General features: G+C 41.8%; 1 protein-coding gene across 1 annotated transcript; it reads left to right on the forward strand.

The window, feature by feature from the left end:
* Nucleotides 1-1,023: 1,023 nt before the first annotated feature.
* ccdc85al (coiled-coil domain containing 85A, like) lies at nt 1,024-22,950 on the forward strand. The gene is made up of 4 exons (XM_042423142.1): nt 1,024-2,250; nt 3,627-4,716; nt 19,056-19,113; nt 21,841-22,950. The coding sequence occupies exons 1-4, from the start codon at nt 2,005-2,007 to the stop codon at nt 21,857-21,859; spliced, it is 1,413 nt and encodes a 470-aa protein (XP_042279076.1). The 5' UTR covers nt 1,024-2,004; the 3' UTR covers nt 21,860-22,950.
* Nucleotides 22,951-23,282: the final 332 nt, after the last annotated feature.

Consider the following 23,282-nt stretch of genomic DNA (forward strand, 5'->3'; position numbering starts at 1 on the left):
GGTTCTTCTTTCCATGACGTCACCAGGGCGTGCTCTGCGTACGCACTGGGAGAGGTGCCTATGGGAAATGGAGTGTGGTAAATGCCACGTTACACTTGCCTCAGACAGTGGTAAATTAGGTGTTTTCATCAGTCGTCTTTGTAAAATGTAACACAGTGTGATTTTCACTGTCTGCTATCTCACCACTGGCCAATCCTACAATGTGAAGAGCTAGGCTAATCACTTTAACGCACTGTATAGAGCAAGGAAAGTTTGTTCAAGTAGTCTACTGTACTAAAGATTAGAGACTACAATGTACTTTGTTCTTCACTCCAGAAGTCCATATGCTTCTTTATACTTCTATTCCACTACATTTCTGGGGGATATTGTACTTTTTACTCTACTAGGCAACATTTAGGCGAATCATCTTAAATACTACTCAGCTTTTTGCAAGGCTTTTGGTTTGTAGCAGGGTATATGTGGGGTTTTTTTGTTTTTTTTTACATTGTGTAGCTATTGTGGTATTGCTGAACCTTATTCCAGCCAGTTGTTGGTTGAAATTTGCAGAGGTTTCTCACATTTGCACTAGTATAACCACATATTCTGTAGTGATGAGGCCTTGCCTATGTTCAGTTATTCTGTTCTGCTTTAATTTAACTTAGCAAAGTGGCAAATGTGTGATTTTGAGTTGTAGCGTAACACCACATGCAACAGTTAATCTGACTTTTTTTGCCCCTCAGCCTAGCTAGAGGCAATCTTTATTTCTGAAGATACAGAAGGCACAGTTGCCAATAAGTTGATAACTGAGAGGTACTAGATATAGCCCGCCTTCTCCCAGTTATTTCAAAAGGAACATTCCTCTTGAAGTTGCGACTAGTAACTTGCATTTCTACAGCGTTGTAGCCTACAGTTTTATATCTCCATTATGTCCATCAGGCCCTGTTGCTCCCCATTTGCAGCTGTCCATGGTGCTGGAACCGGCAAACCTGGACACAGGGACATTATCATCTATCTGTGTCCAAACGCATTACACAGTAGGCTATATTTTGTAATATTTCATTGACTAATGATAAAGTCTGATGAACTCAATCAATAGTTTCAGATTGAAATCACCACTGCAATGTGCCTTTTCACTGCGCATCTCTTTGAAACTGAATACCCTATAGCAGCCTATAGCTCATTGTTTGTAATTGAGTCCTTAAGTAAAGACAAGCAGAATGGAAAGGCATCCTACAGAGGACTGACAACACTTTATGTTTAAATTTAAAATAACAAAAACGAACAGCAATGAATTTAGAATTTTTAGACTACTGCTTTGCACTGACTGATATAGCTTATTACTGCTAACCATGTAGGCCTGCTTGTGCCAACACATTTACACAATGTAGCTGTCACGTCAGCAGGAGGAGACACCCGAGAGAAACCTGTGTTTCCCCGTGGTAAAGTCAAGGGAATCTGAATTCATCATTACAGCTTCTCAACATTGGATGGCGCTGCAAACACGCTATATTTTTGGTGATGCACAAACCCCAGGAGGGAGAGCTAGAGAGGCAGGGTGAGGGAGAAAGCTCCCTCTCTCTATGTGTGTGTGTTTCTGCGGGGCACAGCGGACTCTCTCCTCTCTCTCGCAGTGTGCTGAACCTTCAGGCGGCAGGTGTGCGCCCCGGCTGCCCGCCGAAGCTTTTCCGACTTTCACTGCGTTCAGGACTGAATTTGGATATTAAACCGATACGAAAACTCACACTGTCAGTCGGCTGCTGCACACAGTCCATCTCGGCTGTGAGGATGTTGCATTGATAGACAGCACAGCATCCTCTCCGCTGTATCGCACTCAGCCGGCATCGTCAGCTGTTGCTCTAGCAGAGAGTGGAAGTGTCGGGAGCAACAGAAAAGGCCAAACTATGCGACTGATTTCCAAACGGTAATCGTTTACCACAAGTCGACCGGAGAGCGGATGCGAGCAGAGGTTGTCAACGAGCCTCTGAGTATTTTCTGCCCTTTGTCGGTGCCGGAGGAGCTGTGCCAATGGAGAAAGCGACTCCGCCGCCCCAGCCCCAGCTCCAGCTGTCGATAGCAAAGACTGAAAGTCCGGCGGAGGACATCTCCGGTCTGACTGACGAGGAACTGCTCAAGTGGACCAAGGAGGATCTGGTGCGGCGGCTGAGGCGGTCTGAGGCCGACAAGATGAGCGTGATTCTGGACCATGGGAATCTCATCCGAGAGGTCAATCGCAGCCTCCAGTTGCACTTGAACGAGATCAGGGGGCTGAAGGTGAGGGGGCGCGCATTGGTGAAGGATGAGATCATAGGTTTGGAGCGCACCTGAGAACGCGCATAGCAGGAGGGATGCTCTGCTGTTTAGAAACATGGTGTGAGAATGGATGTTATCACTGAAGTTCATTGTGCCACTGTGTAGGCCTGTATGTGGACCTGATATGGATGTATAATGTAGTGTGTGCATATATATAGGCTGTATGTGCATGCACAGGCTTAGGTTTTATTGAAACTTTTGCTGGGGAGGTAGTGAATTCAGGAATTCAAGAAGAGTTTATTTACTAGGGAAGGGATGTTTGCACTTGTGACCAAAACTATTGACAAAATGTGCCTTTAAAACACAGAGTAAGTAGGAGTAAAATACAAACCAATGAAGCAGAAAGTAATTCTCCTAATATTAAAGGAGGGGGCCATGTCCCTCTGTCTCCACCCAAAACAGCTGTGTCTATATCCCAGATCTCAAATCTGGCATCCAAATCAGTCTCTGGCAATCCAGCCGCACACACCTTACATTCCTAGAAAATCCCTGCTCCTAAATCTACAGCATGTGCAGTGCACTTTGCCTTTAGAACAATATGGCATTGTTTTGAAAGCATTCTCCTCTTCAGTAACCCTTACCCACTGCCTTAATTTTCTGTACTACTAATGAGAGAACTATGGCACAATGTCTACAATGTTTACAGTTAAAGCTGAGACTAGCCTGAGGTATAGCTTCAGATGAAGCACATGGGGATCACTTGCCTTTCTTGGAGACCTCATCACCTCTCCACCCATCCAAGCTGCCTAATTACACAGGAAAGAGCTGGAGGGTGAGAGAGGGAGAGAGCAGGAGAGGGAAGATGCATGAGGGAGAGTTGAATCGTTATACAATGATAGATGAGGAAAGAGGGAGCTCTTTTGGAGGTGAAGAGGGTATGTTTAAGGAAATGCTGCTTGGTCTAAAAGGTTCAGGGCATGTGATTTTGTTGCCCCAACCTAGTCTTATTTCTGTGTGTGGCCTCTCCGTTTCCTACAGAGCATTCTAATCTACATTACGTACTTCACAATGAATGGTACACAGTGAGTCAGTGCTTTTATGGGAGAGAGAGAGAGGATTAGGATTTCATTTCATTATGATTGCATACAGCGTTTGACTGATATCTACAGTAAAAGAGCAGTGAAATGGATTGAAATTGGACAATGGGTGCAGTGATTTACTTTGGAATACAATTAATAAAAGAAAAACTATTTTGATTTGTAAATCAAAAGCACATTTGTGTTTTTCTGGCTCTGATCAGAAATGTTTTAATTTGCAATGTTTGTAGTCGCTGCCTATTGCTCAAATTTACTAATCTCTCTTCCTGTGTTGTTTTTCTTCTCTTTTTTCCCTCTCAGGACATCAACCAGAAGCTGCAGGAGGACAACCGTGAGCTACGGGATTTATGCTGCTTCCTGGATGATGACCGCCAGAAAGGCAAGCGTGTGTCCAGGGAGTGGCAGCGCCTGGGCCGTTACAGCGCCAGCATCATGCGCAAAGAGGTGACCCTCTATCTCCAGAAACTCAAGGAGCTGGAGCTTCGACAGGAGGAGGTAATCCGCGAGAACCTGGAACTGAAGGAGCTCTGCCTCCTCCTGGATGATGAGAAAGGGGTGGTAGGTGGAGGAGGTGGTGGCGGAGGAAGTGGAGGTGGAGGGAGTGTAGGGATGGGAGGGTGCCGCAACTCCATAGACAGCCAAAATAGTTTGCTGCTGGTTCCTGGCCAGGGGCTCCTGATGAGAGACGTGGGGGACGGGAGCAGTACTTCCAGCGCGGGGAGTGCTGACAGCTCCGATCACCTTCACCATAAGCAGCCTCACCTGGCTGCAGGAGTGGGTGGAGTTGGAAGTGCTGGGGAAAAAAGGAGCCCTGAGCTGGTGCATAAACCCAGGTGTAGCAGCATCAGTGGAATAGGAGGAGGAGGAGGAGACAGGGAGGTGTCGAGCCCTGAGCACCCGGCCGGGCGCCACCGGAGTACAAGTCTGGAGTACCCATACACCTTGCCCCAGCTCTGCCGACCCCGCTGCGGCTCCATATCTGTGCCTGACCACAGTCGAGTCATGCGGGGCCTAAGTCCGGAAAAATACGGGAGGAACGTGGGCCGACGCAGTCCAGAGCAGCACCCCAAGCACCATAGCTCTGATCTCCTTCTGGGCCAGAGGCAGCACTTCCTGGGTCAGGGAGGCAGTGGGGAGCTCTATCAGAGGCACCACAGGAGCAGCATTAGCAGTACTGGGAGCCCTGAGCCCCGACAGGCACATTTAGGGACCAGTGAGCACCATGAAAAGGGCTGTGTGATCCAGGGGGGCAGCCCTGAAATTCATAGGCACCAATACAGTATGAGCCCTGACCATGTGAAGTTTGGCAGCCCTGTGAGAGACGGGCAGAGGAGGCCGGCCGGAGATGAGCTGTCACCACATCATCGGAGCATCTATAATGGCATGAACGGTACGTGTATGTGCATATTAATGTCTGTGCGTGTGGATGGGATGTGATTTCTCATGCACACAATCCATCTCTTGCACGCAGTGGAAGGTGTTGCGAAACACAAATACAGACTCATGTAGCTACACAAAGTTGAACACTAAAATTTAACACAATAGCGTCTTAATGTTATGCCAAATCATTGTTTTCTCTTTGTAGAAGTCAGATAAAATAGGAAGGGAGATAGGAGTTCACTCTTTGGAAAAACTCAAACATTTTAGAAAGGAGAATTGCTGTGTGATACGCAGCTGGAATTCACTTATGTGATTGAGAAAATAGAGATACTCTCTCTCATTTGGACTGTTGCAAAATTTACAGCATTATTGATTCTTTTGGTGTCTCGAGAGGAATGAGAGTTGGCTCGCAGGACGAGACAGAAAATAAGAGGTTCAGAAATATTTATTTTACGTGTTCTGTATCTAAGTCGAACAGATTCATCTCAAGTTAGGCATTCTCAGATGTCAGCTTGTGGTGAAACTGTCTGCACAAACACACACATGCAACTGTCAGACGACGAATTACCACCCGAATTTTTGCTGCAGTCATGCCCATCTCAGTTAGATCAGTGGGAGTTAAGGGTGTCAGAGAGAAAGAGGAATATCAAAGTACCAACTTGGCTGCTGTTTAAATACCCCACAGTGGCTGATAATGATTTCTGGAGTCCGGGGGAAAAAAAGTGCTGAGTGGCACAGAGCTGGCATAAGCTAAAGGACAAATTCCTCAAGGTGAAATATCTGCCTGACTTTGCAATATGAGGCTGAAATTACAAGAGAAACATCCTACACAGAACGGAGTAAACTAACACTTATGGGAAAGATTTCAGTTACCTCTCATGACGTTAAGTCCATGGTTATGGGAGAATATGTGCTATTGTTACTAAATGATGAGTCATTTATGCCTATTGATTATTTGAATTGATAAATGTACTGTATATTCAGCTGTAAATAGACAATCATAAACTTGGCATGCACTTGTTGCTTTCACCTCACTCAGTGCGTCATGTGTGCCTCACAGTTTGAAAGCCTCTGATCTAATGAAGAGAAAATACCGAGTTGCATGATGGGAAATGAAGTGTGTTTGGGGCTTGGCCCATACTGCAGATTTAAAATCAGGATATTCAGCCTCTGCTGCTTAAATTATGACCGTATTTATGTAATCTGTCTCCTGTGACCTAATGTTATGACATTAAAACACTAAATTGTTGGAGCACCCCTTTAAGAACTACGCTATAGCCTCAGAAATGACAGTCTGGTAGTAAACGTGGCCTCTCTAGCCATTTTGCAATCTCTATGGATTGCACCGGATTATTATAAAGACACACACAACTTTGATTTGGATCATCATTCTGTTTCTATTTTAGCTCATGGCAGTCATGCACTCTGTAGCTCTGTAAGAGATTTCAATCTTGATGTAACCTGAAACCCATATGATGTCTGCAAAAGGCCACGCCACGTTAATGCCTCACAAAATCCTTAATTGGAAAATGTTGTGAGTGCACAGGGGCACTCACTGGCCCTCGAGTCTGGTGGTTTGCCAACTGTGGCATAACTGTTTTGAACTTAGCTCAGAGTGAAACATTTGCAGCAAACAGCCTTTAACCAGGTTCATAAAGACTTCATTAAGCCTTTGTGAGAGCAAATTTGAGTGTGCGTGAGTTGCGATGGAGTTATATCTGGAGATGGAGTTATATATATTATGGCTAGTTATCTGTCAGAAGGGCTGTTTATCTCTATCAAGAGCATGTCCCCAAAGGGCCACCATGCCTCCGCTGACCTGACAAGGACACTAACTTCAAGTGTCACAACACGCTATTTACAGTGAGATCAAGACATGCAATCAACATTTTGGGTGGAGGTTGGAGATTTTGTTTGTTCAGTGTCTGCCTGGGGCAAATACTGAACTAACTGCTTTAGAATTTCACACAAAATACTGCCTGTCTGTTGCTGATATACAACAATAGACAAAAAAACAAAAAAACACTTTAACTCAGCACAGTACAGGCAATGAAGAAACAAAAGGGTGAGGAAGATGAATAGATATGGAGAAAGCCTTCTGTGAGGTAAGAGAAGTAAAGAGAGCAGCTTTGTGGCCGTGTCCGTGTGTGTCATCCACTGACCCATCCTTACTGCCATGTCCTTTTTTGGACGAAGAGGGAATTTAATTCCTGTGACGATGTAGTACACTCCACTTGCTTGGATTATCCTCTAAGCCCTTTGCACAGTATTATTTCATTTTTTATGTACTTGCATGTGTGCTTGTTTGTGTGTGTGTCTGTGTGTATGTGATTTGGGTGCATGTGCTACAATGTCCCATCCAGGGTCTGTGTAGCTGTGTAGGTTTTATTCAGACAAATGAAAGTCTCATGTTCATGTGCCACTCAACAGTACAGAAGCTCAGGCCTTTTAAATTCCTGACAAAATCCAAAATGAAAGGCAAACAACACTCTGACCTCTGTAGCCTCTTAATACAATGTGTTGTTGCATATTTTGGGTGGCTTATCACACATATTCAGTTGTTTTTTTACAGCTGTGAGAAACACACTGAAAATGACTCAAAGTACTGTTAGTTTTGCTTTGTAAAGTATGACAGAAATGTCCAGTTACGTGCTAGTAGAAGAGAAACCTGCGTAAACGTACCCTCTCATCTAAAAAATGCATGATCAAGAAAATCTAAAAAGGCATTTAGATAATTCAGGAATTCTCAGTAATAAGTGCAAATTAGACGTGCAAGTTCCTGAATGACAATAAGTATTGCCTCGCACTTATAAAATAATAGGTCTGTAAAGCATACTAAGACTATGTGATATGGAGCTGTTCAAGTAAACAATGGCACCTTTCAGTTCAGTGGTGACCCAGATCAAAAATGCCTGTATTTCCATGTCATAGACTCCCTCTTTGTGACAGATAATCATCCATGAACACTGTAGTCTCCTGACCCAGACTGGAAGGGTGACTGTTCGCTAAGCCTGTAGGATCGCTACCCTGCAGAGGGTCTTTTTCAAAAAGAGGAGAGACTTAATCATGTTTTCTGCTTTAGCAATCACAAGTTCTGCATATTAGCTTAAGCTGCTCAGATGATCGGAAGGAGAAAAAAAAAAAAGGCCTCGTGGGGAAAAAAAGACACTGTAAGTGTGTGGGAGAACCTCTGCCCTTGTGACGCCAATGAATGGCACACACACACACATGCAGTGTAAGACAACCATTCTGCAATGAAAGAAATATATTTTTAGTCAAAGTAGTAACATTATGTTGGTCTATTGGTCAGTTCACCGCTTTGGTGACTGAAATATCTCAACAACTATTGGATGGATTTTCATCAAATTTTGTAAAGACATTAACGGTCCTCAGAGGACGTGTCTTACTGACTTTGGTGATCCCCTGACTTTTCATCTAGTGCCATCATCAGGTCAAAATTTCCATCCATCCATTTGCACAATACTTTGGTTTATGACTTAAAGGACCAGTGTGTAGGATTTAGTGGCTTCTAGCGGTGAGGTTGCAGATTGCAACCAAATGAATACCCCTCCCATCCCCCTCCCCTTTCAAGCATGTAGTAGAATCTACGGTGGCTGCAAAATTTATGAAAAACACGAAAGGGGTATTCAGGGTATTCAGTTTATTACAATCTGCAACCTCACTGCTAGACGCCACTGAATCTTACGCACTGGTCCTTTAAGTACAGCCTCACAGACCCGTTAGCATTACTGTGCACTGAATCTTTAAGAAGTGTCTGCTGAACTTTTGCATAATCATGTCGAACTCCATTTGGTGTATTTTGATTGGATTTCATACACTTAATGAGATTTGACAAACACTGGCAGCATGGTTCAATGATTTATTTCTCCATTCTTGTGCATGCAATCTGATCAAATTAGCAAGAATCTTCCCGCTGTCTCATTGATTCTATTAATCTTTATAATTAGAGCATCAGTTCAGACTATCCAGCTCCTCTGGCTGTTGTTTAGAAGTGCTGCTTCCTGTCAGTGCAACAGGAAATCATCACTGAAGCTTTGGCCGCAGATAATGTTCTCCCTCTCCACTGTCACTGAGATTTGCAGGCTATCTCTCTCTCTCTGTCTTTCTGTCTCTCTGTTTCTCTCTCTCTCTCTCTCTCTCTGTCTGTCTTTCTCTCTCTTTCCATCCTAATTGGCTGCCAGTGTGAACAACCAGCTGTCGGACAGAGAGAAAACTCTGATTACAAAGCTCTCTTTCTGGAGGATGCTGGAGGGTGTACTGTTTGCCAGGCTGAGCTGAGGGAAGATGAGGGTTGAGGAAGTATTTGAGTGGATTACTGGCTCTTTTTTCCCCCCTCCTTCCCTCCCTGTCCCTGTCTTCCTCGCTCATTCTTCTCTTCCTCTGACTCCGCTCGGTCCTCTTCTTTCTCACTTGTCTGCCAAGGCGATGGATGGAAAGCCTCCCCTTGACAAATTGCGAAGTCTCACAAGCGTCATGAAGAAACTCAAATGTTTGTCACAGCTGCTTGGCATGAAAGGATTTGGGGGAGCATTAGGCTTCTCTAACTCAAATGGATTAGTATTATTACCAGACAACCTCATCTGTACCACAACTATCGAAGATTTAGCTTTCATTACTCCCTGAACTTACAAAAGTGGCATGGTGTTGTGTAGACTGACTTGTTCAGGCACATAATCCTGTGTTTTTATCACCTAAGCCTCTATTTAAAACCCATGTCAATGCAGTTTCCTGCAAATAATTTATAAATGTTCCCTGTTCAATGTGTTTTATCATGTAAAACAGCAGAGGAATGAGAGCAGGTTAAAAACTCCAGCGATAGTTAGAGTTTGAGGGCATCAGAGACATGCGATTCTTGAGGTGGATGTCTTTATCACAGCCCCGCAAAGGGGAAAATGTTACTTTTAAATGCTATGATGGCATTTGATTTTCTAATCACACCTGAGACCAATTATCCCAAACACCCTTGCCTATAGGCCATCAGAGCAGCCATTAACCAGGGAGTGCATGATTAGGCATTTTGTTTATCTACCTCTGGTGCATATCATTGTCATTTTTAATCGCGCCGCCGTCAGCTTCATCTCTTTTTAGCTTGCTCCTCTTGGATGGAGCACACAGACATACAGCATATTGCCTCTTTGCTGTGTTGTACTCAGACAATGAAGACTTTTTTTGGGGAGGGGGGGTTCATTCTGGAAGCTCAAACAAACTCCAGACAACAGTAATGTCAACAGGAAATGAAGTGTGAAATGTCTCCAAGAAGAGAACAAAAAAATGTTTTGGCAAGCTAAATTATAAATCAGGGAGAGGTAAGGAGAATGGTACTGCAGATATAGCATTTCCAATATTATGAGGATGCAGCATTGATGTATGTCTAGAAAAAAAGTGGAAACATATCACTCATTCAGAATTCATGAACATGTTTAGCAGTTAACCGTTATCGGATGCTCCCAAACATTTTCCCCCCGCCAGCAGCTCCTAAGTAGCTGTGTGAGTTATGAAGGTGGCTGCTTAGCGTGTACTAGCGTCGCTCCAGCCCAAACCCCAGAGGTATGCGACAAATGTTCCACACTAGCCCCAGTCATCCGGTAGACACGCAAACCCAGTGGAATGGAGAACAGTCTTTGTCGTGCCAATGGGGAACAGCCCAGTGAGCTGAGAGGAAATTAGCTTGCTAGGCCAGGTAATTAACTGGAAGTTGAGTGGCTGCCATGTACGAGGGCAGGACTGGGCCTGAGGGAACCTCTGTCGGTCCCAAAGTCACCAGCAGTAACCACTTTTAGCTACGTTACATTTACTTCGGCTGTAGCTGTGTGTCGTGCTGAGTGCTGGCAGTGTGAGGGTATCAGATGAGCAGGTGGGAGTGCAGGAGGAGAGTGGAGCTGGACAGATGTAGCTGAGTGCATCATGTACAGTGTGCAAGTCCTGTCATGTCTTACTAAAGGCGTAACAAACATTTATGTAACAGACACCTATCTTGGCAAAAGCCATTACTATAACAGACGAAGACAGCAATGTTAGGTATTCATATCTGGAAAGGGTTTTAAGTTTACTAACATCACCAGATGCTACTGATCATACCAGACCAAGTGAGGTGGTTTTAGCAAAAACCCCTGGCTCTGTTGAACTGAGCAATGGTGCATTTTATACTTATGAATTTAACTTTTACTTCGTAAGACGAAGAATGTGTCATTTCTTCTTTCAAATAGGACATGGTCTTGTTTTATTGGTCAGCTATCTTGTCTGGGGTGCCTGTTTCTTGTGCAGTTGGTCTAGTAGTAGTGATATTGCAACTATCACATTGCTGCCGCCATCAGTGTGATAGTCTTAACATGCCCACCATCAAGTAAGAGCCAGAAAGTGAGATAACATTTCATAACATAACACGTCAAAACCGCTGCAGCTGACAACATTAGTATCCCTCCCTCTCACAACACCCAGGATGTAGTTATCCATTTCCTGGGGCATAAATGTATCTCCTGCCCATATTGTGCATAATGTGCATTTGATCTAATGTTTTTCCTGCTGAGAATGACAACATGGCAGTGTTGCAGCTCCTGTTACAGCCGTTGGACTGATCCTACCAACATGACATGATTGGCACCACTATCATTATATTTATATCATTATCTCTCACTAGTTCTCTTTCAGCAATGTCTTTCAGTCTGTGAGATTTCCTCTCAGAGATATTGAAATCAATTTCATTACCCCCCACTGCTCCAGACTGACTGGCTCATTTCCTTTACTGTTACAGCAAAATGTTCATTTAATTACCTCTTTATTCTGGCTTCGTGAGAGCTTCAGATGCAGGTAAAACATGTAATTGAGGGAAATTTGCAGTAGATTGTCAGTTTCTCTACTTTCTCTAATACAAAATGATGCATTAAAGGTAAAAATACAGCAAAAAGTGATATATCTCAACACTCTAGTTGTATTCAAGGGATTAAATCATTTTACCCTGTATAACAGAGTGCTAAAATCTTATTTTCACTGTGAGAAGAGCTGTGAGACAGAGGAATGCAAATTCCTGTCCACACCTAGATGTAACCCTGAAGACTTTTTCTATCAGTGTTAATGTCAGCTCATCCTTCAGGCTTTAAAGTACCTAAATTTCAGTGCATCATTGCATTGTTCTGAAGCTAAGTAGTTTTTTTGTATCTGATGCAATACCTTCTATCTAAATACAAAGGACTTTTTAACACAACTACAGAAAGGATGAGTGTTGTTTTCATTAGGGAGAGGAGGGACAAAATGAGAAAGTGTAAACAAGTTTCAGTCCCGGGACGTGGGTCAGCAAGGCTTGTGGGAGTTGAGAAAGAGCTAGATGAAGAGGCAAAGAATTATGGGTTGACTTAACTCCAACATCATTCTCAGCTGGTAAATGTCCAATATTGTATCTCGTCCCCACCCATGATGTGAGCCACACACACACACAACACTATCTTCTACACGCTACGCCCGGCCTGTTATATTATTCATTAGCACTGGGGAGTGATGGGTGGTGACATGTTAAAATAGGACAACAGCAGTTTATCTTGCAAATGTCTACTTGAATATTTAATTTACCTTTGAGAGTCAAAGCAGAATACATACCACACCAATACAACTTAACAGCAGATGTGGAGCGTGAAAACGGAGGACAAAAGCAACAGAAGAAGAGTTAAGGGGCGGCGTTGTGACAGCTGCTTATATACATATTTCTGACAGTGTTTTTTTTTTCTTGTTCTGTTGATCTCTTTTGTTTAAATATGAATCTTACAGAGGTTGATTTTTGAGTTACACAATACAAAACAAATATTTTACATTCCATCAAGCTAGACGAGCATGCGTACGATTACTACAAAACATAAGAATTCCTTGGAATATTCAAAATGTGACTATAGTCTATAGTCCACGTATGAGTTTGCATATGGTTGCATGCACTCCCTTTAGTTGTAGATGTGTATATGTCAGTATATGTCCCTGAGATCACAAAGGCAAAAGGACAGCACAATACACAACACACACAAACACACACACACACACACACACACACACACACACACACAAACACGTGCAGCGCTTGTAGGCTCAATCAGCCTACAGGGCTCCAATTATCCAGCTCTACTCCAGTGAGTTTCACGCTCTCATCTCTCCACAGTCTACTTCAGCCTCACAGTGAGCCACACTGCAGACATCAGAGCTTGAAGTTATTTGCCGTTGGTACCTGCTGCCATCACTCACCTCATAATAACGCTTACGCAGTAGTCGGAAGACACTTAGCATTAATTACAGCAGCGTGGCATTTTTCGCTCTCTTATTGCTGTGTTTTTACACTCTGCATAGTCTAATGTGACAACAAATGGAGAGATTAATTAAAATGTCATTAAAGCAAGACTAGGCAGGATTTCTGTGAAAATAGACCGTCATTATCAGCCTAAAATGTAAAAGAAGAGGAAAGAAGAGCAACAAAGAACAAATGAAGATGAACTTTTCAATCCTTATTCCTTTAATGTTGCAAAACATGAGTTATGGGTACTGAAGTTCAAGCTGTTATCTCTCACTGCCATTAGAAGCCTTGATGCAACTTTGCAACATTTCCTTTTGTAGCATTGACTATGCAGCTATACAAAAATGTAATGACTATGTGCATGGCATGTTTTTTCTCAGTGTACAAGTGATGCAAGTAAAATGCTCAATTTGAAATGATGCACTGCCTAATGTTATGTAGCTTTAAATGGTATCAAGAAGATATATAAAAAAACAAAACCTAAAAAGATTAGAATATAAAAACTTAATAGTGAGAGCTTCTAAAATCCTCATGCGGCCATTTTGTTAGTGAGTTTGAAGCCTCTGGAAATGACTTCTCTGAATGGCCAAACCCTTTGTTTGGTACAAACAAGTTTCTATTGAATGTGATTTTATTGGTGTGAAGAAGACAGACAGACCACTACAGTCTCTCCAGCGCTGAGGGACAGCTCATGCATAGAGCCACAACAGCTTGTTGTTGCCACAGTCTAGTTCAGCAGAAATGACAAAAGATGGAGATGAAACTCCCCAGACCTCAAGTGGAATCAACTTGGAAGTCTGGCCTGACAAGACAGGAACTTTGTGTGCGAGCCACTGACCAAATACTGACTTCATAAATATCCTGCATATTGTTTCCACATGGTGTATGTGTTATGGCCACAAATAACCTTGGCATTATGCATTCAGAACCTACCCTCATGCTCCAGCATTGTCAATACAGTAACAGCACTGACTGCAGCTGCCTGCTTGAGGGACGTTAAGCTAAGTAGCTCTCCTGCCAGGCAGCCTCGCTGACTGACTGACTGACTGTCTGACTGTCTGTGTTTCTGATTGTCTGACTGACAGCTAGCTAAATGGAAGGTCACTGATCTACCATGCATCTCCACAGGCTTTCCTGCCCAGCCAGCCTGAATAATTTATGCGGCAGATTTTTAGGAGATCTGAGGGAATAGCCATGTGAAATTACCTTGCATTGATCCTGTAAGTTGAGAGAAGGACAGCGAGGGGGGGGGGGACAGATCAAAGAGGACTGAGAGATGAGCCGCCCTGTGGAGAGCAGGTTTATGTGTTTACTGGCTAGATTCAGACATCAATAACAATTTGATTACCTATTTTGACAAATTATACTGATACACCGCAGTCATTCATAAAAAATTTCAGATCTGCTTTATTTTTATTACTCAGATCCAGCCCCATGAGTCATTTCTTAAAACTTGTTTCAGCTATTTTCATCAAAAATAAAGAGTTCTAATTTTGTTAACACCTAAAAACCTTAAAACTGTTTGAGTCTCTTATATGAACTGTGAGATTATGAGTTTTATAGTGTTAATAAATGGTGTCTGGCTGCAAAGGGAAAAGGGTTCCCCCATCCCGAGCAATGTTTTATTCAGTGTGGGAGCAGCATCTCCCAAGCCAATCTCTCTAGATCTATTTGTGGGGAAATTTAGAGCCTTTCTCTTGAGCTCTGCTGGACAGAGGTGGAATTTAAGAGAGCTTAAGCCCCACATTATTCTGGAGTAATCACATTATCTATATACTCTTGCTCTGACCCACACCAAAGCCCCTTCCCTCTACACATCTCTCACATCCTGTTAAATCCAATTTTGGTTTTAACGCTCTGCCCATAACTAAATCAACAAACACCATCCAAGCGTGCTGTATGTTTTTCTCACTTTATAACTCTCCTTGAAGAGGTCACAGACGCTGGTTAGAATTCAGAAAGAGCAAGTTACATTAGACATTGATCAAGTTCACTTTAAATGGATTCTCTGGATTTTGGCACATGGTTGGTGTGTGTTAATCAGACTGTTCGATCACAAGACAGGAGTTTGTAATCTTGTGACCTGTGTGTGTGTGTGTGTGTGTGACTGCCGACCTTGGGACAGCAAATCCATTTAAGCTAATTGTTCTTGTGCTTGAGCAGCCGAGGTTTGAGTCCTAAGACCCAGAACCAAGAGAACCGAACAAGAAACTGTATTGTTTGCTGTGTGTTTCTCCTTCTGCCGTATTTTCTGTGCTGTCAACTGTCCACTTTGAATTGTCTTTGTGTGATTACTTTCAAACTGTAACTGTCACAGTTGTCCATACTAGGATGTACAGAGCAGCCATACTGTTAGCCAGACTGACACAAACAAAAATGCAATGAGACAAAAATATCAAGCATGTTTGAAACTGATCTGGACGTCCCAGACAAGGTAATGAGTTCAGGAACAGAGGGGCGCCAACCTTCATACAGCAGGGTGATGACAAGGCCTCGCTGACATGTGTTTATTATGAAAATTCATCTGGAATGCATCTGGAACTAATCACATTGTGTAGAGGGACCTAATGTTCATTTTGCACATTATATAACCTACAATAAATTCATGTTTTAAACCTCCGCCATTAATCCAAAACCACATTCAAAAACTTTGTGGATGTCATTGCTAGACGATTCTATGTTTGTATTGATCCATTTTCAAAGTCGTGTTTTCAAATGTACCATCTAAATAGCTAGCTACACTTCCTGTAGCTCGTCTGTGTATGGAAGCGAGAGGTCACGTGATGGACGGACAATGCAAAAATTTTTAAATGTATATTCAATGTAAATTAATAAATTAATATTCATGCAACATAATTTGGGATTTTGAAAAAACAAATTTAAGGATCTCTTCAATATACTTTCCTATTTCTGTATTACAGTTTTATATTTATCATAACATTGTAACATTATGTTAATCATAACATTTAACATTGTCAAACCCACACAGTCAGTATTGTCTGTTAGATAACGTTGTAGGCTAATAGCTCGCACATTGAATAGTGCTCAGTCAGCAGCAAACATGCTAGCAGATTTGTGGTTTCGTTAGCTCGGATATTCCTGTTGGTCACATGACCTTCGTCTTGCACATTGTAGCGTTCCGTTTAGAGTCTGTAGTTTGTGTTACTGTGCTAAGCTAAACATATGGTTGTGTGTTACCTAAGGAGCCTATACATGGAGCTGGCGTGCACCTTCTCAGCAATGTAACTACACATCAAGTCTTTGGTGCTAAAACATGCAGACTGCAAGAACTGTGTTCACACTGGTTAGCACAGGGCGACTGTTTGCTCCACTGTTTTCAGACACTGCAGTAATTGTTTAAAGGAAGTTGGCTCAGTAGTCTTCTCCTTTGCAGTAACGCATATCTAACAAATCGATTTCCACTAACCCTTTCCACCCAACGTGCTCTATCACAGTGAATGAAAATATCAAGTATGTTTGAAAATTATTCTGGACATCCCAGACAAATTTTTGAGCTCAAGAAGAGAGGGGCGCCGACCCTGTGTTTGTTATGAAAATTCATCTGGAACACATCTGGAACGAATCACATTGTATTATGGATTCTTGGCCTAATTTTTGTGTTAATATAACCAACATAATTTATAACCAATATAATTTTAGGGCTGATTTATAAGGATCATCTCATTCTCAAATGCTAGAATTGATGAATGCTCTCTGGCATCATTCTAAAACTGCTGGGATATCATTGCTAGACCACTCTATGTTTGTATCGATCCATCAGAGCATGTTCAGACAAAGTTATGCTTTTAAATGTACCATCTAAATAGCTATCAGCTATACTTCCTGCAGACCCTCTGTGTGATCGTTTGTGTTTGTGTGTTAGGAGGAAGTGAGATGCATATGATCGTGTATTTACTTGTGTATTTACTCTCTGCTTTAGCCGTGAAATCAATCCCATTCTACACACCCTGACCTCCAAATGAAAACACCCTCCCGCCCACCGCTGCATCCCCCCGACTCTTTAAAGGAGTTTTCATACCTTTCTGTGCAGTCTTGCCTCACCCCCCTTCCTCCCCTCCCCCGCGAAGATAAACAGAGTGGGGCAGGGAACGTAGTGAAGGTGGCTACTGGAATCTTTCGCAGAACTCTGCGGTCACAAGAGCGCTATGAATCTTTAATGTGAGATGTTAGCGTGCCAAGGAGAGGAAATGTGCTGAAAACATGATTATGGGGAGGACTCATGGGGAGAAACCATTGGAGGAAAAAGGAAAGAAAGAGAGAGAGAGATCAAGCAGGAGAGCAAGGATAAAAGAATTGTTTTGAAGGGCAAAGGAGGTAAAGAGGGATAGCATTTTTTAAAGCTTGGACTGCTTAAGGAAAAGGCATTTTTCCACATCTTTCACAAACCCAAAAGTTGTAACCCAAACTGGACATAGTAAAGTATGAGGGAAGATATTTTTCTGTACTTTAAAGCAATTAGATGAACACCATTTTATTTGACAGCAGTGTTTCTCCTGAGAAGCAGAAATAAAGCAGTAAAGGAATCTTTGGTCAAAGATCTTTGGTCAAAGATGTCAAGATAGAGTCAAGGGCTTGATTTGCATTTTAAGAACAGTAGAGTTAAGTTGAATAGTGTGATGCTTTACACTTGTCAGGCTGGGTGTGAGAGAGCATGACTGAACTTTTACAGTGGACTATACTGTCCACAAAAAAATCCCTAGTTTCTCCATCTCACTGGCTGCCTCTGTCTCCTGTCATTGTTTCACTTAATTTGTTCAGTCCTGGATTTGATACACTCCATGATAAAGGTCTCGATAAATCAGTCTGCCTATGTGTGTGCATGTGTGTGCGCCTCAGCAGATTCACATTTAACTAGCCTGTGAAGGTTGCTGCTGCTCTGCTCGCTGTCACTTGCACCATTGCAGCTGAGATTGAAACAGACGATGAGAGAATGTGAAAAAGCTGTAAATGCTGTTCCATACAATGCAACATAAAGTGGCGGCCATGGACCTGAAGCACCTTTTGAATACATTGTGTCTTTCAATGAATTCTGAAAACGTATCCAATCAATATACTTTCTTATATTGCACAATGTTTTGAGTTCATAGAAGAATATTATAAAAGATACATTAAATGAAATAGTTTGACATTTTGGGAAGTTGTGTTATTTAGAGAGTTAGAGTCAGAGAACATCGATACCACTTCCGTGTATGAACCAAGTATGGAGCTAGAGGCGGGAGGTGATTAGCTTAGTTTAGCATTAACTGGAAGCATGGGGCAACAGCCTAGCTTTGTTCAAAGTTTTAAAATATGCTTAGGAACACCTCTAAAGCTCATTCATTAACCCGTTGTATCTCTTTTGTTTCAAAGAAGTCTAGAAAAGGATCATTTGTGTTGTAACTCCTGGGAGCAATAACTTTCTGAAACATTGTCACTGTGAGATTGTCAGGCAGTCATTGGACAGCAGAACTGTTGTTTGTCAAGAAAAAGTTACACATAGTTCCCCCTAAAACAACATATTATTATTCTAACATTCAGCTTGACTACAGAATAAAGAAATGAGATATGATTTGTTAATTAGTGAATTTTAGAAGTGTTGGTAGACAGATTTTTAAACGTAAGACAGAGCCAAGCTGCTTCCAGTCTTTATGCTAACGTTAAAAAAAACATTAAGCTAATCGCCTCACAGCTCTAGCTCCTTAACGCACAGACATGAAAGTAGTATTGATCTTCTCATCTAACTCTCGGCGTATATCCCAAAATGTCAAACCAGTCGTTTGAATATGGTTCAGTTGGTTTTTCTGGGCACAATAACAAACATATTCCCAGTACTTCCTTTACATATATTTCTCTGATAAAAACTGATAGTACTTCATCATCATGTTTTATTTATGAGCCATTTTCCCTTGTTTTGGCAGTCTAAACAGACAGACGTCAGCTCTAAATCATTGGATTAATGAGGCGCTCTTCTCTTGTCAAAACAACACATTTAAAACCCTCTGTCTCTCTCCCCCCCTCTTGCTTCCTCTCCCTTCTTCTTTCTCCCTTTCTCTTTGTCACAGCTTTGATATCAGCTGGCTGCTGCACCAACAACTGTAGAAATGTCAAGCTATGGGACAGGTAAGAACCTCTCTCTACCTTGTGTCTTTTTTATAAGCTGCTTTTGTGTTAATTAGAGTCTTCGAAAGAAGAAGAACAGTCAATGAAGGTCATTTTCCGTTCTTTCCACAAGGGCCCATAATCCTGTAATTAGCTCCAATTATTCTACTTTACCATACAGTGTGCTTCCTTCAGCTGGAGTCTCTATTTGCGTTTATTAGTTAGATGGGAAGGTATTTACCTTAAATAATGACATTTAGAAATGTCTTAGTCCGGAATGTGTGAAATATTAGAGTATTTTCATTCTGTTCTCTAGTTAATCATTAGATAATCAACAAAATATCTCTGACTTGTATTGTGTTGTGATCCTGTGTCATTGCAGGGTCGTTCTATGAGTTAGTCCAGTGCTCCAGATGAGTAATGTGTTTGCATGCTTGGTCTGGCCCAGGTGTAATCACAGTGGGTTTACAGTGAGACTACAGTGTTAGAGGTGACCCTATCCTGTCCCTTTGTACCATATCCTACATCTTCAATCAGGCCCCAGTGGGAGGGCGAGATGGCTATGTTAATATTTAATGATGGCAAGACAAGACGTACCTTCCCCCAGAGGATAGTCGGCAGCTCCTGTCGCAGAAAGCACCCACACACACACACAACGTATAATCACAGGCATGATTCACACACATTCCCATGGACGTTCTCCCTCTCCTATGTTGTGACGTTTTCTTCCTCCTTTTCCATCAATCCCTCTATGTCTTTGCATTTTCAGGCCACTTACCTCATACACAAATATCAATGACTCAGGTGAGGAAAAGAAGAAAGTGCACTTTATGTCAGTAGATGATTTGTGAGCTTAGAGAGAAGCAACAAGGATGGTGCTTAACAATGTAGACTGAAGTCAGGTCCCACAGCTCTCTGCTGTATTGGAGACAGACGCAGGCGGGAACAAAAGGATCTGTCACTGATAAGCAACACAAAAGCCTGCAGTGATGAACATCTTACACTCAAACTCTCTCTGTTCCTTTCATTTGCTTCTTTCCATAGATTCTTGCACCTATTTGTTTGTCTGTCTGTTCCATCTATCTATCTATCAATCTATCTATCTATCTATCTATCTATGAGATGACATAGCAAGTTGTAACTAGTGGATTTATTAATGATTAATAAATCTGGTAAGAGAACACAGGTGAATAGGTCTTTTTCACAGTAGAAAAAGCAGGTGTAAATAATAAAGTTAATGACAAACTGAATTCCACTTAGCTGCTTGAGTTTCAGGGTCCCTGGCTCACTGTCACACCGTCACACTGTGTGGCTTACTAGGACACTTGAATAGAGCGGAACCACCCTTAATGCAATTAGTAACACCTGTGCTTTTCAAGTCAAAATGTGTGCTGTGAAAAAGTAGAATTAGGCAGGATTCATATCTGTTTGTATTGCTAATCATTGAGTATTTATCACCATGAAGTTGAGTAATGTTTCCAGAGTAATGCATTGCCATGCAAATTTCACTGTAGCCCTGTTACTTTGCAAGCAATTATCCAGCAAAAGTACATACAAGAATGGTCGACATGAATGCCTGATTTCATCCCATGAAGGCTATTAAATGAAATGTGTAATCCCAATTTAATTTTCCCTACACTAGTACAGTAAACTTGAAACAACACGTTAATTTAATACCACTATCACATGAACCTCTTCTTGAAATACCCGTTTTAATCCAAGCACAAACAAAAAATCACTCAAAGATTCTTCACTGTCTATGAAATCATGGATTTGCCAGTTCTTTCTTCAGTTTTTGCTGCAACAGAAAAACAATGACAGAGTTTGGGTATAAATCAAAACAAATAGCACCTTTGGAAATGCAGTTTGTGACAACTGACTTACTTGCCTTCTGACCAGTTGCAGAATTGCTAGTTTATTAAAAAATCCACCCTTCATTAATGACTTAATAATAATAATACATTTAATTCGTACTGCACTTTTCATTCATAGTGAAACTCAAAGTGCTACAGTATTAATAACATAGAACCTAACCTTTATAACTGCAGACGTGATGTTTTATTAGAAAGTGAGATGCTCATAACCCTTTTATGACCCACTGATCTGTAAAGAATGAATATACAAATTATTAACCATTAATTAAAGGACCAGTGTGTAGGATTTAGTGGCACCTAGTGGTGAGGTTGCAGATTGCAACCAACTGAATACCCCTCCCCTCCCCTTTCCCTTCCAAGCGTTAAGTAGAACCTGCAGCTGCCACAAAACTCACAAAAAACACGAAAGGCCCTCTCTAGAGACAGCATTTGGTTTGTCCATTCTGGGCTACTGTAGAAACATGGTGGTGGGCTGTGAAAGAGGAACTGCTCCCTATGATATAAAGGGCTCAAGGTAACGGAAAAACAATAATTCTTATTTTCAGGTGATTATACACTAATGAAAACATACTTATGAATATTATATTCCCTTTCTGCCAATATTTATGCCATGTCTGTTCCACTAGATGCCACTAAATTCTACACAGTACACCTTTAAGCCATTAGTTATCACATTTGTGTGCTCTTTGGTTCATGTTAGTGTACTTTCTTCATAACTTAGAAGTATGCTTAAATGCTATACACTGCAGTAAAATCAAAACCTTAGTGTCTCTGAATTGCGTGTATAAAATCAGTCAAGGATAAAGAATGTCCCCCAAAATCATACAGTATTTAATACAACATTTCTTCTTCTTCTTCTTCCTTTCCTGTACAGTTTTGATGCCTCCTCTTGACCCCAACTTGGCCAGCCAGGCTCCTCAAAGGGAGGAGGTGGGGGGAGGTCGCAGTGGTACAGCCCTCCTGCGTCTCTGGCCTGAACAGACACGAGGGCCCCTTGGGCGCAACCCTCCACGGCTCCAGATGGTCTGTCCATGGCCTCATCCATGTCCACAGCCCTGAAACAGCCTGCCTCCATGTTTTTATTTCTACATATCGAGAGTTTTGAGGGGAGGGGAGTTTTGGGGGGAATGCTTTTAGTACGGTTGGTAAAACTCGTGAAGACTGCCGCAGATAAGTGGATTAGAGTGGAAATCTCTCCCTGCCAACTGTGACACGGCTACCTCCTGGACAGCACCCAGAGAAAGGGAGAGACGCTGGGCATCATTAAAAGGAGACTGAGAGGACTCTGCACTGTTTGTGTCGCTACCCTCTGTTTACAAATGTAGATCATTGGTGGAGAAGCACATAAATGAAACTTTCTATACCCCGCTGTTCTAAACCTTAATTATTTTTCCCACACTTATCCCTCTTCCTCTCTCTTATTTCCCTCACCTTGCCTCTCTGTTTTTGAAGGTCCCCGTTTTTCCTGTCTCCCCCTCCTCTCCTCCATCTTCTGATATTCATCATCTCCAAAGTGTGTAATGAGACTGGTGTAATCTAATGTTCTGTCTCTCAGTCTCCAAACTCGAATCCAGCTGATCACATTACTTGCCGTCCTCTTTCAGCCATTTCAACTAAAGTTAAAAACAAAACAAAAAAGATACTTGTCAAAGATGTTCTAGCAGAGAAAAAAGAAAACTCTTCCTGTGTCTTAAACCAAGATGGTCAACATTACTAGCTGCTGACAGATGTTCTAGTTCTATAAGATGCAATGTTCAGGTGTAATTTTCTTTTTTGTATTATCTTCTTTGCACCCTCAAAGCGCCTATATTGAAGCTGGGGGGAAGATTATATGTTTCTCCATGTTGTTTTTTACAAGGAAGTAAAGTCCAAGTAAAAAGTAGATTATTGGATTAGTTTTCTATATATCTATATATATAAATATAATATGATTATTATTTTTGACTTACTGGTATTAGAACTATTATATGAAGATGCATATGATATATATATCAAATAATAAACAGAATTCTTTATGTAAAAGTGCATCATTTGTTCAGGTTTTATTTCAATGTGCTGAAATGAAATGAGGTGAGTGTGTAGCCAAAGGTCACATTGGACATGTTGTGAAGCAGATTATATTGTTTGGAAAAACCTATAAGTCACATGCAGCAGCAGTGTGCCTCCGAAGAGAGTCTGTTATCACATTTATCACACTAGTGATGAAACAAAAACATCCAAATTTAGTTGTTTCTCAGCTGTTTGAATACATGGGGTAAAAAAAAATAAACCCATTTTGTTAAGTGTTTGATGAAAATAGAAAAATCTGTCGAGCTA

This window comes from Thunnus maccoyii, chromosome 2, assembly GCF_910596095.1.
Source record: "Thunnus maccoyii chromosome 2, fThuMac1.1, whole genome shotgun sequence".
NCBI classification, from domain to species: Eukaryota; Metazoa; Chordata; class Actinopteri; order Scombriformes; family Scombridae; genus Thunnus; species Thunnus maccoyii.